Source organism: Cucumis melo, chromosome 12, assembly GCF_025177605.1.
Source record: "Cucumis melo cultivar AY chromosome 12, USDA_Cmelo_AY_1.0, whole genome shotgun sequence".
NCBI classification, from domain to species: domain Eukaryota; kingdom Viridiplantae; phylum Streptophyta; class Magnoliopsida; order Cucurbitales; family Cucurbitaceae; genus Cucumis; species Cucumis melo.
In genome coordinates this window covers 28,173,577-28,191,783 of record NC_066868.1, presented here as the reverse complement: position 1 = coordinate 28,191,783, position 18,207 = coordinate 28,173,577, and the positions used below count along the sequence as shown (strand labels likewise).

The following is an 18,207-nucleotide window of genomic DNA, read 5'->3' as shown; positions in this document are numbered from 1 at the left end:
CGAGTATTTAATCGAAATCAATAAAATAATTTAATGATTTTTTAAACACCATATTAAACTAAAAATAATGCTAACTTATTCTATTAGTTAGTTCTTTTAGACAATCAATGAACAAACCAACCCTACTACTACTACTACCTACCTTTTCGCCATCTCATCAAATACGAGAGAAAAAACAAACCAGAAAGACATATTTTCATATCAAATAACACTTGATAGAAGAAGGCAAAACTCCTAGGACATCAACAAATTTGTTAACGTAGAAGTATTAACTAGAAAAATAATATCTTCCAAGAGTTATGATGAACTTTTCTTTACACAATTTGTTTAATTAGTTTAAATTTGCAAAACATTAAAAATAAGGAAATGTATATGATAAAAAAAAACCATCAATTGAAAGTCCCAAACTTCAATTTAATTCGTGGATAAGTGGATGTTGAGATGAATATGGATATTTGATGGTTGTTTTAGGCATGGGGAAAGGGACGTAACAACAAAAAGCATAAGAATTCGAATTTTAGAGGAAAAGAGGAGAAAAGAAAAATATCCGAAAAAGAGAGAAAAGAAAAGAAGAAGTTGAGGGAAAAACAAAGGAAAAAAGAGGCTTTGGAATTAGATGCATTGGGGTAAGTAGGGCGGGGCGGGTAGTGGCCACACACATGAGATACCTCCGGCTTTCCAGTATCTGCCAAAACCAAAATAGTACAAAATTCGGAGAGAGAGAGAGAGAGAGAGAGAGAGAGAGAGAGAGAGAGAGAGAGAGAGAGAGAGAGAGGGAGAGTTTCCCAAGAGAGAGGTTACTTGTTTTCCATTTCCGATCTCGGCATTGAAGTTTGCGAGCAGCAGCTGTATGTAAATGGAGGATTCCACGTCTTCTTCCGATGAACTGAAGAAGAAGGATATGGAGCATCGGAAGAAGAAGAAGGAGAACAACAACAACAACAAGAAGGGGGCGTTGGGTTGGGTTGAATGGTTGAGAGGTTGGATGTACGTCATTCACGAGATGTTATTCCAAAGAATCATGGCCAGCCATCTGCAGAATCCTATGCCTCTTCCTCCCGTTAACGACCTTACTTGCATTGTTACCGGATCCACCAGCGGTATTGGCCGCGAGATTGCCAGGTCTTCATTTCTCTCATTTCATATCCCTGCTTGACTAGGGCACTCTTCACAACGATTTTCAATTTATGGAACCACTTACTTCTTTCTCATCTCCACTTCTGCTAATTATTTTGTTCCTTTTCTTTTTTGTTTTTCAACGGAGCAGGCAATTGGCTGAATCAGGGGCACATGTTGTCATGGCAGTAAGGAACCCAAAGGCTGCTCTCGACTTGATCCAGAAGTGGCAAAATGAATGGTCTGGCATGGGCCTTCCTCTCAACATTGAGGTATCGAAAATCCACAATGTTTTTCTTTCTTAGAAGAGCAATCGGATTCAACTCTGTAGCTTCGCATAAAAGGAATTCTGAATTTCTAATTATATTCTACAGTTTTTAATATAAGAAATAGTAGCTACTGTATGGTTCTTTTTGATAAGGAAATTGAATTTTCATTAAGTAAATGAAAATGAGAACCCGAAGAGACTAATGTCCAAAATTCAAGGAGAGGACAAAAGCCAGGTGAAACATAAGACAGAAAAGAACACAACGGAAGAGAGAACAATAAGGCCACAAATCAATCTTTAAGATACTGCTAAGAATAATAGTAAAATGAAAAGCCAATATGAATCCGAAATGTGAAAAGATAGAAGAGTCCCAACAATGTAAAATGTCTTGAACTGCGTAACCGTTGAATAGCTTTGAAAGAGAACTCCAAGATGACGCCTTAAAATGGCTGCATCAAAACAATCAAAATAAGTGGAGGAAGAATTATGAAAGAACAACATTATTTGCATTAGTCTAGAGAATTCAAAAACTCCGTCAATGACTTCACTGAGAATTTTCTAGATGGTTCAATGGAATCATCTAGAAATAGTAGGGAAAGATTCCGTCTAGTGATTCAACTGTGTAGAAAATTGATTTAGCTTAAAATCTTCCACATTAACCCTACTGAGTGCTAATTTCTCTCAGTTGTTGTTATGGCCCAAACACCATTAGAAAAACTCAATAAATCGAATAAGATTATCAAACATTTCATCGTCATGTAGGGTTAATGAGTGATATGTTATGTTGTTTTTTCTAGGTAATGCAACTTGATCTTCTATCTTTGGATTCTGTTGTGAGATTTGCCGAAGCATATAATGCTCGTATGGGACCTTTACATGTTCTTATCAATAATGCAGGAATATTTTCCATAGGAGGTTGGTAATCTTTTACTCATTTCGCTGATTTTCCGTTTCCTTATTGCCACGCCTGAATCAACTTAGTTATTTACACATGGCAGTTACTTTTTGTACTATAGTTTTCTCAGTTGTTGAGATGCTACCAGGAGCTATATTGATGGAGACAATGAGATTACTGTTGTCATTGAAATAGTTTGTGTGCTTATCAGTTATCATTCTCTATTTTTAGAATATACTGCATTTATGTGAAGTTTCTTGTGATTGCTTAATTGATATGTAACATTCATCTCTCTCATCAATTACCATTCCTATACTAGTTTCCAGCTTTTGTCCATCTCTTTTTTGTTATAAACTTTTCATGCCGACTATTCCCACGAGATTCTGAGAATGAATGCTTTTTATGATCCTATACTTTCCAATGACTTTTAACTGAATTTTAAAAAAATAAAAATAATTCTGAATATTTATTTCATTTCATTCATCTTATTGTAGTTGTGGCAAAATTACACTTCTTGATTATGATAATATTTATTATCTGGTGAAGAAATATGTGACAATGTTTTAGTTTAATTCGAGTTTGTTGTCTCTAGAGCCACAAAAATTTTCTAAAGATGGTTATGAAGAGCACCTGCAAGTGAATCATTTGGCACCTGCTTTGCTTTCAATATTACTCTTGCCATCCCTTATCAGAGGTTCCCCAAGCCGAATAATTAATGTGAACTCCGTTGTAAGTTTCATGGGCACTATATAAAAGCATAGAACGCATGGTTTTTGCATCATATATATCTATACATGTGCATATATTGAAAATGGTACTCTGATTCATAACGTATATGTATTCATAATGTGCTTGGCTAATAAATTTTGTTCTACCCATTTTATCATAACTGTTTGTTAGAGCTTCTTTTTTTCTTTCTAAGAATAAGAAAATTATCAACATTTGAGAATATCATGTAATGAAAATTGTAGCCTATCAATAGCAAAACCATGTGCATATGTTGTCTATGTATGGTAACAATTTTATTTTATTTTTCCTTTGGAAAAATAAATTAAAGATAAAGCCTTGGAATAGATTGGAATGATTTAACGTCTTATATCTTTTTCTTAGTGATACACATCAGTTGCATGGAGAGTCCAGGATTGGACTTTTAATGTAGACACGTTTCAATCCCTACAACTCTGGGTCCATCTATAACTTGGAATCAATTCTATCTTGGCTAGTTATAACTAGAGATCATGGATTCATGGTGGCAAAATAGATCTTTTGTATCTCATCATTGATGCTTGTTTCCGTCATTGTAATCATGTTTACACTCTTAATATGTAGATGCACTATATTGGCTTTGTTGACACGGAAGACATGAATCTTGTTTCATCGAAAAGGAAATTCACAAGCTTAGTCGGATACTCAAGCAGTAAGCTGGCACAGGTATAGTTACTTGTCAATTACTCGTTTCCTTTCCACAACTCCTGCCCTTCTATGTTTGGTTACCTGGAAACTCTTATTTTTATAATTGTATTTCATTATTCCCTTAATTAGCTAGTATTGTGAATTCAATTATGATTTTCCATATTCTTTCCTTGGATTTAATCATTTATTAACATGTAAAGCAACTGTCTTACTCTGTTTAGTTGTTGTTTCTCTCCCTTTTAAATTGTCAATCCATGGAGGACTTCTCTTTGGGAGCGTGACTTCATTAAAATCTTTATGCCTAATTCAGCAAGGAAGGATGCTTCTGTAGCCTTGAAATTTATCTCTTATATATAAAGACTTTCCATGTTCCTAGTATCTGTATGATTTTTGTTTCACATTTTACCTCCTCCTGTATGCCCTTCCCTTCTTGATTCTCGTTCCTTTTGTATTCTTTAACGAAGGAGTCTTGATCTAGTCTATCATATTAAATGAACAATACTAATATCCCCATTATATTTATTCAATTATTTTTGCTAATAGTTGAGTGGACAATTTGTTGTTTCTTAGATGATGTATTCACTGTGCATGGATATTCTCACCTTTTGATTATCTGTTTTGATCTTTAACTACTGGCTTGTAAAAGCTGTGTATACTGCTCATGTGCGCCTTCGTTGCATAGCTTGATCTGATGGTTTCTGGACTATAGGTTATGTTTAGCAGTGTTCTTCATAAGAAGCTGCCTGTTGAATCTGGGATCAATGTAGCTTGTGTGTCACCTGGGATTGTTCATACAAATGTGGTAAGTTCCTTCTCGAGGAAGTTTCAGCCTTTGATTGCAGAAACAAGACTCTAGATAGAATGTTGCTAAATGAAGATAATGATGGTGAACACAACTGAAACTATTCATATAAATGTGGTATATTATTAAGATGGGTATTGAAGTTATCGTATATATTATCAATCCCATCATTATCTTTCATAAGAGGTGATAACACTTAACTATTTGCTAAATGAAACTGCGTATGATACTAAAGTATTTGTATGACATCTCAACAAGTGGATTGAGTTTCTACTAAATTTCCCAGCAGCTTCTAAAGCTTTTCAGAAAAGGTTCGCTCACTGAAATGTCTTTTATCTGTGCATGGCAATTCACCCTGAGGGCTGTACCTCACATCACTGTTAATTTCTGCACGCTCAGTTCTTTTGTTTAGCTTGCACTTCACTCCAGAACACAGCATATTTTTGCTCTACCTTTTACCTTATTGTAATTCCATTAACTTAGAACTGTGCTGAATGGTTTCACCATCAGTCAGGTACTAAAATCATATCTTCTGAATTTACTTAATATGAATTGTCACTATTTGTACCGTGTTTAATTTTGTCCGTCGATACAGGCAAGGGATCTTTCAAAATTCGTTCAAGCTGCTTATGGCCTAATTCCTTATTTTATCTTTAGTCCTCAAGAAGGTAATTTGTTTCAAGCGATGACATTGTTTCTTGTCTCAAATAAATATGAAAATTGTCGATCTTCTTTGAGGTATTAGTATGTGCTGCTCAACATAACATGTGGGTTAACCTAATTTTTTTTTTTTAATTAATGAAAATTCTACTAAGATACTTTTGCGTTAGCATACTGGTGTGTTTGATTGAGGTGAATCAATTTAAAATGTCTTTGTTTAGCCAGATGCATGTTTTATGTTTTCTTTACCGCATCTCTCTATCCCTCTTGGCATCTAAATCCTATATGCATCACTATATACGCTAATTGCAGGTTCTAGAAGCACTCTCTTTGCAGCCACTGATCCTCAAGTTCCAGAGTACTGTGAACTACTTAAAGCAGATAACTGGCCTGTTTGTGCGTTTCTTTCCCAAGATTGTCGTCCAACAAACCCTTCAGAAGAGGCACACAACGTTGAGACATCTTACCAAGTGTGGGAGAAAACACTGGAGATGGTTGGTTTGCCTTCGGATGTGGTAGAGAGGGTGTTAGACGGGGAACAAGTTGCTTGTCGCTACGGAGCTCATTCGGCTGACTAATGGTAATTAGTTTCAGCTTTAACCTCATAAAAGAATGATAAAAGCACTAAATTCACCCAATTTAACCTCATGACAAAATTTCTGTTCTTAGTATTTGATAGACGATGATACTTTTGGGACACGAAGCAATCATCAAATCATACATAACAACAAACAGAAACGAAGATTTTGTTGTATTATTCAGTTCAATTGCTAGCTATTAAAAAACTTCTATATGTCGTTAGATGGATCTAGAGAGGAATTAGATGTATATTGGTACCTTTTTGTGGACGCCCCATTGTGTTATTAAGTACAAGTGAAGACTGGTACTTGGCCGGCGCCCCCTTAATACGCATTTTTATCTACTTTATAATTTATAATAGTCGCTGAAGTAATGATGACATTAATAATACCCTTCCTTTATGTCAATTTCTATAGTACTACTGTGGTAGCACGTAGCAGATTCAAACTAGATACCTCATGAGTGCTAATACCACACCTCTCTTCCCTACACTGAAATAGGCTGCATTTGCAACACAATTTTGGTGCTAAACTTTTTTTTCTTCTTCTCATAGTTCAATTTTTTTTTATTTTTTTTTTTTAAAAAAGAGCGAATTTAATACGTAGATAAAACCTATTTGTTCTCTTTTTCCTGACAATTTCTTCTTTACCATGGTTTTTCGAAATATTTAAATTAATAGCCAAATTTGAAAACAAAACTAGTTCATATTTATTTTAAGCTTGTTTTGAATTTTGAAAATATTTGTAAAATGTAGATAATGGAACCAAAAGATTTATAGGTGGAATTAGTATTTCTAAATTCGATTTTTTTGTTCAGAAAAGATAAATAGTTATTATAAAGGCTAAAAAAATTATTTCTTTTCTTGAAAAAAGAACTAAAAGGTGATGCTGTTTCAAAAAGAAAAGGAGCGAAGACAAATATTAAGATAACTAATTTTTACGCCACTTTAAAAATACTCTTAAGATGATTTTTCTTTCTTTTTTTTTTTAATAAAAAAAGCATAGCATCGTAGATCAACAAACGCTCATTTAAACTAAAATTATATTCTTATATTAAAGAAAAGATTATATTCTTCAGTTAGTTAATGCAAATAGAAAAGTGAATAGAAAACATCATTTAAAAATACCTTCAAGCACCCTCCTTATAATACAACAAATAACTTTACAATACTATTTTTTCCCCCTTAAATCTATGATCCATAAAGGGAATAATGTGGTAAGATTATACCAAACAAGATGCCTTAAAATAAGTTATTCGAGATTTATAAATATGTAGAGGATGAAGGACACCAACAACAACTCACAAGTAGCAAATAGATGCCAATATATATAAACAATACTTTAGATCTATAAAACTAATATATATATATATATATATAAATCTATGCTACATGACAGTTTCTAATAATTTATATAAGAATAATTATGACATAAGGTTTAAAATAAGAAATTTATACCTTAAAAAAGAATAAAAAGATATGGCTCTTATTTTATTTGAAAATCAAAACTCAAACATTTAAAACGCATACGTTATTGGAAAATGTAAAAATTGAAGGTATGGGAAAAAAAGAAAAGAAAACTACTTTATTATGTGAACTGTGAAGTATCGTTCAAATGGAAAAAACCTGATCCCTACTCTCTCTCTCTCTATCTCTATCTCTCTCTTTCTTTTTTCGGTTCGTTTCTTTTTCCTCGTTAAATGTGTAATCTCTTCAAATTTTAAACATACTTTTCTTTTTCTCTTTTGATTCGATCAAAACCCTCAACCTCCAACTCCACTCCTCTCTCTCGGATTTCCTTTGCCTCATTCTGATTCACAAGCTGTAGGTAATTTTCATTGATTCTTCTTTACTTGTTTTCTTATGAATCGATCATCTACTTGCTCTTTTTGTGTATTCGTTTCTCTGTTAGACTATTTTTTCTGTTCACTGTTTTTCACTGATGTTCATCCTCTTTCGTTGCTAAGAAGATGAAACATCAGCGTTGCCTGCCTTATGCTGTATACGCCTTTTAATTTATTTGTGAAAATTTGCTTTCAAGGCATTGTAATTTGAAGTTTATGCTAGTTCTGTGTAGTATAGAGTGCACTAGCGTTTGTTGTGTAGTATAGAGTGCACTAGCGTTCGTTGTGTAGTATAGAGTGCACTAGCGTTCGTTCTTCTGCAATTACCATCTGAAAACGAGGATGGCGGTTCCGACAATCGGAACGTCCTCTCTAGCTGATCTGTCTCTCTCTGCCTTCATCTTTCCTTTCAAATAATCAAAAGAAAGCTCATCTCCTCTTATCTTTTGTCTCGTTGCTTCAATTGAATCGCAGTAGGTAATATATCTTTGGAATATATTTTACATGTTTTAGCCCTAAGTACAGCTTAGCTGCAAATGTTTTCAGATTTATTTGTGGTGATCCAGTGCCTTAGGAAAATATTGAAGTAAACGAAATGTTGAAGCATTATAAAATGAGCCTGGGGATTTGAGTAAAATACGGTTTTCGCAGCTTCTGGTACCATGAATATTGAGACAGGCTTTGTGATTTGATTGCACTTTGTTTATATTTTGATGAAAATTTTCGAGATCTGCGCCAACTCTTTTAAGCAAAATTATTTTTCAATTTGTTGCCCATACTACACTGTTCATTATTTTTCTATTCTAAATGCAATGGTTAGGTTTTTTGTACGGCTTGCTGCTTTTATTGAATTGGATTTTATTGGATTCTGAGCTTTCCTACTTGCCTGCCCCCAAGGACCTTATGGGCCATGCCTTTTTAATTGGAAACTTACCATCATTACTCCTGACATTCAATAAAATCGCAACATAAATGATCTTTATTTGTCCAACCATTTTTTCGAAATACTTAATTTCTGATTACAAAATAAATTCTATGGAAGAGTTTAAAAGAAAGTTTTCAATTGTCTTTCACAAAAATACTTTAAGTTGTTGATAATGATGGCACATGTGGTGGCAATGTGGTCTTGAAGTGTATGTACCCAAGAATTAAATATGTATGATAGTGCCTTCAGATGATTAAATCATGCGTTGCCATCTTTGTCCTTAATTTTTAATTATTATTGACTGATTTGTGGAAAATATGTATTGCTTTTTCTGTATGGTCGTTCTGAAGTAGTGGTTCTGCACATATTTTTGTCGGTTGGTTTAACATAAAACCGTGTTGTCAGCTGCTAGTGTTCCTGTGGTTGATGCACTTTGAGTGAGAAGAGGCATTTCAAAATAAAGTGGAGATTGCATTGCGCAGCTTAACAGGCTAACGGTTAGATAGCAATGGCAGCCCCGGAGGAAGAAGAGGTTTCAATCAATCGAACATCTTCGTCTCCATCTTGTGATACTTTCAGCAGCAACAGAAACAGTGTAACACTCGGCACCAAGCATTCATCAATATTATCTTCCTCTTTCGCAGGTAATTCTAATTTGTTGACTTGAAACACACTTCTTTACTGTATTTTCATGTTTTTTTCCCGTTTGTTTTCCATAATACCGAGGAGGACTAGAGAGGTACGGGTGAGGGAGTAAGCTTAGTCTACGGAAAAAACGTACCTACCGACAGATTGATTGCGTGTACATGTAGAAAAATTTATTGCAGTTGGAAGGGTAGGTGGTTTGAAGTAAGAGTAGTCTGAGAGAGTCTGAAGTTTGGTCCAGTGTCGACTTTGAATTTCCTTCGCCATGATATTTTGTTCCGAACTTTATTTTAAAATTTGAAACTCCGAAACTAACTATGAGAAGGGAAACCTCCATCCTACACACCTTTCTTGTGAGAGAGTATGGGGTATGTATGAACTCTTTCTTGATATTCGTAACAGCGACCTTTCTGTTCTTTCATCCCTGACCGATGTGCAGTCCTCAACAACTTTCCTGTAAAGAGCATCTTCTTATTTGCCTGATTGATGCAAACCCGTGATAGCTTTGAAATTTGCGAACCCATGGGCATTTCTTTTTTCATTTTGTTCTCTTTTAGGAATTATTCAAATTATCTTGAATCGTTCCAACTTTATAACATTTTTGAATTGAAATGCCAAGTTCCATTCAAAATATTTTAATAGAATTTAAATCTAGGAAGGGAAACCATATCTTCTGCCCCACGATTTGACAGGAATTCAAGACGTTAGAATTTGTCGCGAGATTCAGTTGCCATCCTCGTGAATATTTGTTCCCATCATATAAAATATTTAAAAAGAAAATGGCAATTTAAAAGAAAATTAAACAAAATTCCCTGTACTTTTTCATAAAATGATTAGCTAATATCATTAGTTCGTTTTTGAAATATGTTATGTCACATCGACAGATTTTGGAATATTATGTCATTTTATTGAATTTCAATTACATAGTGTCCAATAGGTCCCATCTTAGATTATTCTCCCCTTCTCGAACCAAAATAAGCCGTGGTAGTCACGGATCCGTTGGGTCTACATTTTTGGCATTATATGGAATTTGAATTTTTGAACTCTTTCTTCTTTTGAATGTAATTATTTGATATCCATCGGTAATTTATAGTTTGAAAACTGTCAAACAACTTATATGTGATCAATTAAAAGAGCAACAGTTCGTGCAGTTCATTATTACTTTTGTTAATCATGGCCAAAATGATGCACCTACAAAATGTACTTTTCTTGTTTCTTTGGCTTTTAAATTTAAGTTGTCTTGAAACATAATGTCCTATGACAGATATGGAGCAGAGGATCAGTTTACTTGCTCTGAAAAATGCTGAAGAGGACGATGTTGGGGACTCTTTTGCTGAACGTGCAGAATTTTACTACAACAAACGTCCTCAACTGCTGGCGCTTCTCCAAGAGCTATACACTGCATACACCACCTTATCCGATCGCTACATCCAAACCGTTGCAAAACATCACAAAAGACAGTCTTCTGTTACTTCAACCCTCGACTCTTTTGATGGAGCCGAAGATTCAGGAATCAGTCAGATCGAGTCTGATGCGGAGAGCTCTCTGTCCTACCAACAAGTATCTGTAACATCAACTAAAAACTATGGCATGGTAGACAACGATGCTTTTATCGCTGAGCTTGTCATCAAGAATGTGGAGTACGACATTCTTACAAATGAGGTAACCACCCTGGAAAAGCAATGCTGTGATTCGTCAAGAAAGATTGAGCTTCAGAAGAGTTTGCTTGATGTGTTGGAGTCTGAGAGGCTGATATTACTGAATGAAAATGCAAGATTGGGATATAAGGTGGAATCGTTGATGGAGGAAAACAAGGGGTTGGTAGCAGAGTCTGTTTTCATGAAACAGAAGGCAGGCGAGATGGCACGATGTATGCTGAAGCTACGAGATGATCATAGGGTATACCTACTTAACCAGAAAATTGAAGATCTTCAAGGCCAGATCTATGGGCTGGAGAAAAGGAATAAAGAGTACTATGATCAGCTTGTGAAAACAGATAAAGCAATGGTAGAGAGTAGATGCAAAGACAGCAATGGGAAGGAGGTAACGTTGGAGGCATGCTTCCAAATTGGAAAACTAAAATCAAAGAGGAATGTTGGTGTCATTGAAAAAACAAGTAACAGCGGAAAGAAGACTTACAAGTGGTGGGCAAAGGTGAAGAGCATGGACATGTTTTTGTGTGGTCACAGCACCAATCCTACTTAGCAATTTTCCTGTTTTCTTTTTTCTTTTATTACTTGATTTGGGAAAGCCGCACCTAACTAAGAGAAATTTAGTGTAGTGGGTTCGTAGCAGTATTAAGATTTTAGCCAATCCCCTATAGGTGAAAGTATATGTTTATTGACATCTGTGACACTGGATGGACACTAATCCCTTAGAGTATGTATTAGAAAGCAGTATGAAATAGTTTTAAATTCAACTCACCTGCTTATTATCTGTTTTTAGTTGTGATGTAATTAGTGGAACGAGTCTATGACAGCTATGATGGGGGCTATCCTGCCAAACATATTCAATCAACCGCTTCATAATGCACTATATAACACCAAACCAATTATGTACAATTCGGTAAAGTTTTCAGTTCCAATACAAAACGACTCTCCAATAATTTTAAGCGCCTCATGTTTTTGCTTATAATAATTTTTCTTGTGCTTTAGATAAAAGCTTACAATTATTTTGATCAACAAAACCTGTCATTAAATGCTGAATTTCAGTTGCACATTAGAAAATATGTATTGAGCTAACTTTACCGAGTAGAGTAGTAGATAAGGTAGTACCTTTTTATATATACCTATAAATGTCCAAGCTAATTTACGAACACTAATCTCATGGAACAATCCGCTTGAACCCTACATAGATAAGGTAGTACCTCTCAACCAAACTTATTTGGAATGACACTAATAACGCTTTTTGACATTCCTAAACTCTTAGAGACTCAATCCAAATAGGCTCTTGAACCTCGAAAAATATTTATAAAACGTCCCATCAGAATGATTCATATTCTGAGAGTTGAGGAAATTTCAATGGCAAAAGCCTCAATGAATCACACTTTCAAAATCTACCCCATCAGAAAACAAGAATATTATTAAGGAAAGGAATGGAAAATGTATAAAGTTTCTTAATCATGGAGGGGTTTTCTTTTCTTTTTTCTTTGTTCACTTGTGGAGTAAATCATTGAGATTACTACAAGAGAAGCATTTCAGGTAGAAAAGACAATAAGTATAGATATTATAATGGATCGAGCTCAGGATAGGTACAAAAGTGTGCATGAAAAGAAAAAAAAAAGGGAAAAATACCTTTTTACTCACTGAATTTTCTTCGAATAAATGCACTTCAATTTGGCCAATTTAGTCTCCTCAATAAAAAGTCTTTACATCATTATGTTTCTATTGTTTTATAACATTTTAGATTTTCAAAGAAAGTTCCGTTCTCTTTCCTCCCTTTCCTCCATTAGGGGTGAATGTTCATTGGAGTCAGTTTCCAACAAAACCATCACCGACCCACCATAATAGATTTAGTAAATGTTCAAGCTGACCTTAACTGTTGAGGAGTAAAAGTCGGTTGGTCGGTTTTATTCTTACAACTTTTTTTTAAAAAAAAGATTGTTGAATTGGATTTTTCTCAAATCAACATCAACTGACTTCGGCTTGGTTGGTCGACTTGATTTTTCAATCTATCATGCTCACCCTCTCCACCATCATTCCCTCCCACTTCTACGGTCTACCAAAACAACTCCATTCTTTGCCATGTAATCATCATATCTACTTTCCTAGAAAAAGAAAAATACTACATATACTCATATCTCCTCACATTAAGCACACCCAAGAACAAAACGATGATGTCCAATTCCTCAATACAATCCTAAACTCGCCTCATAAACAAAACAAGGACCAGAAATAAAAAACGAAACAGTATCAGGAAAAGCCAAAGGAACAAACTTAGGGCAAACCAGTTGGAGCGACAAAATGAAGAGGAAGAAAATGATTTGGTCTGAGTTCTAAGATTTACTCACAAAGTTTTAAAAACTTTGATCCCAGACCGGTGAGAAACTCCAAGAAATGACAAGGTGATTCAAAATCATAACAAGAAGTATGCCACCGACATTGATTCCCTAATCTATTTCCCATTCATTTTGATTCTGTTAATCTTGGATAGTATTTTGATGAATGAATTAAGGCATATTTCCCACTCCAAAAGCTCCTCATCTTCATCCAAGTCTACCTCCCAATCTACCTCTGAAAGTGTTGGAAGGAAGAGAGAAATTTGAAATCACAATTAAAGAACCCAATTAATGTCGTTGAGACATTTGAAACCTATTTTTCAAAACTGAGGGATATTGGCTAAATTAAAACTTTGGGACAGCATATCTACCAAAGAGGTACTCCAAAATAAAATAGATTCACTAACTCGAAAAATAAATTTCCCAAAGTGGTTTCATGGAGGTAATACTTAATAGTATGTTGTACCAGTACGAGAAGCACACCTACACGGACATTATGCCACATCAATTTCTTTAAAAGTAGAACATATACATATTAGAGACGTATATTTTATATAAATTGTGAGGTCCATTAAACCATAGCTCGCCAACTTCTTAAGTTGGTGTTAAAACTCAACTTCGGTAGTGGACACTATTGAACTCTCCTCCCTTATTAAGTAGCTTCATATTCCTCTCGCTACTTTCATATTTATCAAGCAACTCCATCTTCCTCGTTATTTCTACTTTTTACACTTATAAAGTAACTTTATATTTTCCCTTTTCTCCACTATTTACATTTATCGAGGAATTTCATCTTACAATCCTCCACTCGAAATATAAACATAATATTCTCATCATATTAACTCCACTAAGTGGACCAAACGATCTCGTGTGTGTATATTGATATATTAATAATACTAAAGCTTGTAAACTGAACATAAAAACAAGATGTACTTCAGTAAAAACATGCAATCAATGATATTTGAAATATTACAAGATATAAAAATATTTAATTAGTTAAGACTAGAGGATGAAGATATCATCCTAAATTCATAATACTACTTCAGGATTTATCAATATGTAATGAAATTTTAAGAAGAAGAAAAAATCATAATTTTTAGGTTAAATATTTTTTGGAGTTGAGTCCAAGTCATGTCTAACCATGTTAGAAATTAGGGGGAAAAATTAATAAATACATACTTTTTAGTGTGTTTGGCTACTATACTAATTCATGCCTGCGACAATCATATTAATACCTAAATATAAGCAAAAGTCAAAATCCCCAATCTAGATCTCCATCCTCCTCTTCATGTCAGCAATCACTTTAACCATGCATGCTCTAAGACTAATGTTTATGAGACTGCGAAATTTGCAATGTTTTTCCTCCAACATTAAAATGATTAGGAATTATCTAATGCCAGAAGATTCTTAAAATTATTAATCTCCAGATTATTTTTATTGCATTCAAACTTTGGAGTGAATTTTATAAGCACAAAGACACTATATAATCCATCCGAACATTTCTGAACTATGATCAGTACTTTTTCTTCAAACATTTACTGTCTGATGCTTTTCTCCACCTATTTTCCCCCATATTAAAATCATTCTCATGTAGATTATACAAATTATTCAGATTTCCATTGAACTCCAAAATAGTATCAAATTCATATGCATTTAATCTAATGAAGATTTCAAAGACAAACTGAGTCAGAAATTTGAAACCTGGAAACAACCTGAAGGAATGACTGAGTCTCGAACTGTTTTTCATTAATTATTTTTCTTCCTCGACCCACATCTCAGGTTTATTGTGTTCTCACAGCACTGAGCTTCTCCTGAAGTTTAGCAACTCGCGCCTATTGAAGAAATAGCGGGCAAATATTAAAATTTAAGCTTCTCCTAAACAGGCATTCCAGCAGCACTAGACAAAAACTGACTTCTTTATGCCATTTTGTAAAAATGACGAGGACGGATCACTCCTAGAGGGTATAAATCTTATGATTGAAAGAGTTAAGTGAGAAAATTTGATAGCAAACACTTCAGAAACTTGCCCGGTTTGGGATCAAAACAGAATTTTAAAAGATTTTATAAACGAATAGTCTTGTCTGGGAAACTGTTTTCAGAAACAGTTTTGTTTACGGTAATTATAAGAAGAAAGTTTAAGTTGTTCCCAGATATAAACTGGTTATTAGAGTCAACAACGTTTTGAAAACAGTTTTTTCTAAGTTAATTAATAAATTATTGAATTTTGTCTTCAAAAGCAGAAAATAGCTCCAAAATTCTTTCAGCCAATCCCAACCAACATTTCAATGGTAAACCATCCTAAGTATGGTTCTGGGTGCTTCCTATAAACCAAAAGTTAATAAAATAAATAAATAAAATCCTTGGGTGGGGAGCAAATATCCTGAAAATTAGTTGGTTAAAGTGAGTCTCTTTTGTCCCAGTGATGAAATTGCCCATAGTCTGCTCATATAAAGATAAGTGAATCAATACCTTGAATGACTTTGAACGACGAATTGAAGGATCAATTTCTAAAGCTGTTGAATATGATATCTCAGCCGAGTCAAACTTGTCCATAGCTAAAAATACGTCACCTTGGCAAATGTAAGCCTGCAAATTGAAATTAAGAAATGCATCCCAGGAATAATACGATAAACTACTATAGGGCAAGAATCCTTTCTTCTCACATCTTTTCAATAGAAGGACAATAATTTGTAATTGTCTCAAAAGGATTGCATGTTCTACTAGTTGGTTGCGTGTTTGAAGGACCTCTAAATTATAGTTGAGCATCATCAGTCTTTTGACTTTTCAATTAAGATATCTTTTTATTTTCCTTTTTCTTCTTTAACATCGATGAGTGTCCTGACCATCGCAATTACTGTTTCTTAACATTCAATTTTAATATTAACATGTAAAGATTCAAGCCTCACAAAGACTCGGGGAGCCTAACAAAATATTGATCCCCGAATAATAATTTTTGTTCACGTCCAAAATTTCCCTGTTAACCTCCGAATTTTCTTTTGGTCGACACTTAAAGTTCTGTACTACACAAATCTGCTTAAAAACATTTGGAGCGAAAGAAATCGGAAAATAAGTAAAAAATCTTGTAAAAAAATATTGAGGTACTCTCTGCACTTGTTAGTTCCAAACAATATATCCCTTCAGTAATGATTATATTCACAATCCAGACTCATTGAAGTGTAAACGGCCTAGTTGTTTCCTCAAAACTACCGTCTAATTTTTTAGATGAAATGTAATGCACATGATGATTATCTAAAATACTTCTCACCTCTAGATATTGAGGAGCTACTCTTAGAGCTTCATTTGCATCTTCAAGGGCGCCAGAGTGATTCCCCAGTGCCAATCTTACGACGGACCTGAAAATTTACTAGTTCTGTGAAACTATAGTTTCCGGATGCATCTGCTTTAGCAAATACATTTACACAGTTTTTTAAGTGCAGAAATATAGAAATGCTAGAAAGATACAGGATAAATCGACGAGCAACAATAATTGTCGGCGTTTACCGCCGTAAGTTCAACTATAGTTACCAAAATTAGTATAAGAGGGGACAGATAGCCATGATTTATATGTAATAAGATAGAACATAGAACTAGAAGTAGAACACCTGTCCTTGAATATTATATGGATACCTCCACATGGTATTAAATCTATCGCCTGCAACAAATTGAAGCAGGGCATCATACATGATGTATTGTTCGGAACAGAATTCTCAGACCGAAGAGTGAAAAACTACGCATCAACGATATCATATCACAGAACAAAATACCTGCGCAAGAAGTAGCTCAGCCTGGGAGAAATTCCCGTCCTCCAACTCACATTGAGCTCTCTTCCTCAGAGCAAGAGCCTCCAAACTCTTGGAGACACCAACAGAATCTGAGTCTCGGCCAGATAATTGGATGATGAGGTCGGCAGCCCGAGCAGGTGTGCCACAATGGCCGATGACGAATCCATCGGGCAAAACAGCAACATTAGGGCCAGCGCCACACTTGCCTAAACAACCGGAGGGATTGACGACAATGGTGGGAGGTGCGAGGGCGCTGAGAATTTCGAGGGCGAGAAAGGAACCTTGACGGCGGCAAGTGCGATTGGTGCAAACGCGAATCTCTTGGTGGTGAGTTTGAGCATGAATCGAGCTACGTTTAGAAATGGAATCTGAAGAAGAAGAGAAAGAGGTGTGGTTTGGATTTGGAAGAAATGGGAGAGACGCGCAGAGGAAACACACACTTCCCTTCATTCCCCCTTTCTATCCCTTTGCTTTTCGTATTGCCTTTATTCTTTCTTTCGCTTTTATTAGAGTGTGGAGACACTGTCAGTGCGCGCGCGCGCCCCTCCACGTTTCATTTTATCATTGTTGGCATCAGCAAGAGAGATCTTACAATTTAATTCCTCTCTCTCTCTCTCTTTCTTTTAAGATTCCAATTATAGATAATCAAACATGTTGATTTACCCATGATATCTTTTAACTTCTAAGAGGTTTTTTGAATACTTAATTTACTTATAAAACCGATAGTTATTAGGTTAAAATTAGAAAATTTGTTTTCAGTACCTATAGATAAAGTTTCTTAATGAATTGTGAAAGTTCAATATAAGGTACAATTAAAGCTATGTGTTTTAAAGAAGAAGAAAAAACTCATTAAAATGATGATATAATAAATCATACATGTTAACCAAATATATGTTGATTTGAAAGGGTCTGGTGAATAAATGGTGGAAGAAAATAGATACCTTACAGGAATGACATCAAAAGTGTTTCATAGATCATGTCACTCTGTCTTTGTGTTTAGCCAGTGAATCTAATAACTTAGAATTTATGATAATGGTGGAATTTAGAGAAATTTAAGTGAGGCAGGGGGAAAACGTCCTATACCACAAATCTTATAACATCAACATTAAAACGAGTCCACTAACATTTATACAGATAAATTTGAAGTGTTGGTAGCATTAAAAAACTTCCTATGCGGCAGAAGGGCGGTGTGGGAATGGTGCGGTGAAAGTGGAAGATTAAGAAAAGGTCGTTTGATTCATAGTCTTTCTCTTATTTTAAACTGAGTTAATGGCTAGCTGACG

General features: G+C 34.7%; 3 protein-coding genes across 8 annotated transcripts; 2 read left to right on the top strand and 1 right to left on the bottom strand.

The window, feature by feature from the left end:
* The first annotated feature begins 577 nt into the window (after positions 1 to 577).
* On the top strand, positions 578 to 6,140 carry LOC103482861 (dehydrogenase/reductase SDR family member FEY-like). The gene is made up of 9 exons (XM_008439263.3): positions 578 to 1,122; positions 1,268 to 1,388; positions 2,182 to 2,299; positions 2,872 to 3,008; positions 3,609 to 3,710; positions 4,402 to 4,494; positions 5,090 to 5,162; positions 5,467 to 5,734; positions 5,824 to 6,140. Exons 1-8 carry the CDS (start codon positions 857 to 859, stop codon positions 5,730 to 5,732), a joined length of 1,176 nt encoding a protein of 391 aa, XP_008437485.1. The 5' UTR covers positions 578 to 856; the 3' UTR covers positions 5,733 to 5,734; positions 5,824 to 6,140.
* Positions 6,141 to 7,288: 1,148 nt separating this feature from the next.
* Positions 7,289 to 11,564, top strand: LOC103483150 (kinase-interacting family protein). Of its 2 annotated transcripts, none has more exons than XM_008439660.3 (3): positions 7,289 to 7,559; positions 8,906 to 9,144; positions 10,410 to 11,564. In XM_008439660.3, the coding sequence occupies exons 2-3, from the start codon at positions 9,009 to 9,011 to the stop codon at positions 11,348 to 11,350; spliced, it is 1,077 nt and encodes a 358-aa protein (XP_008437882.2). In that variant the 5' UTR covers positions 7,289 to 7,559; positions 8,906 to 9,008; the 3' UTR covers positions 11,351 to 11,564. The 2 variants fall into 2 exon arrangements, with proteins under 2 accessions (XP_008437882.2, XP_008438051.2); XM_008439829.3 differs by having other exon boundaries at positions 7,302 to 7,555.
* Positions 10,273 to 17,485, bottom strand: LOC103482942 (uncharacterized). Of its 5 annotated transcripts, XR_007816135.1 has the most exons (8): positions 16,907 to 17,485; positions 16,745 to 16,794; positions 16,408 to 16,495; positions 15,612 to 15,728; positions 14,855 to 14,974; positions 11,920 to 11,991; positions 11,570 to 11,641; positions 10,273 to 11,095 (listed from the first exon to the last, which is right to left on the bottom strand). XR_007816135.1 is itself a non-coding variant. In XM_008439387.3 (5 exons), exons 1-5 carry the CDS (start codon positions 17,372 to 17,374, stop codon positions 14,924 to 14,926), a joined length of 774 nt encoding a protein of 257 aa, XP_008437609.2. In that variant the 5' UTR covers positions 17,375 to 17,485; the 3' UTR covers positions 14,627 to 14,923. The 5 variants fall into 5 exon arrangements, 1 of the variants encoding a protein (XP_008437609.2); XR_007816133.1 differs by lacking the exon at positions 11,920 to 11,991; XR_007816134.1 differs by lacking the exons at positions 11,570 to 11,641; positions 11,920 to 11,991.
* Between the last annotated feature and the right edge of the window lie 722 nt (positions 17,486 to 18,207).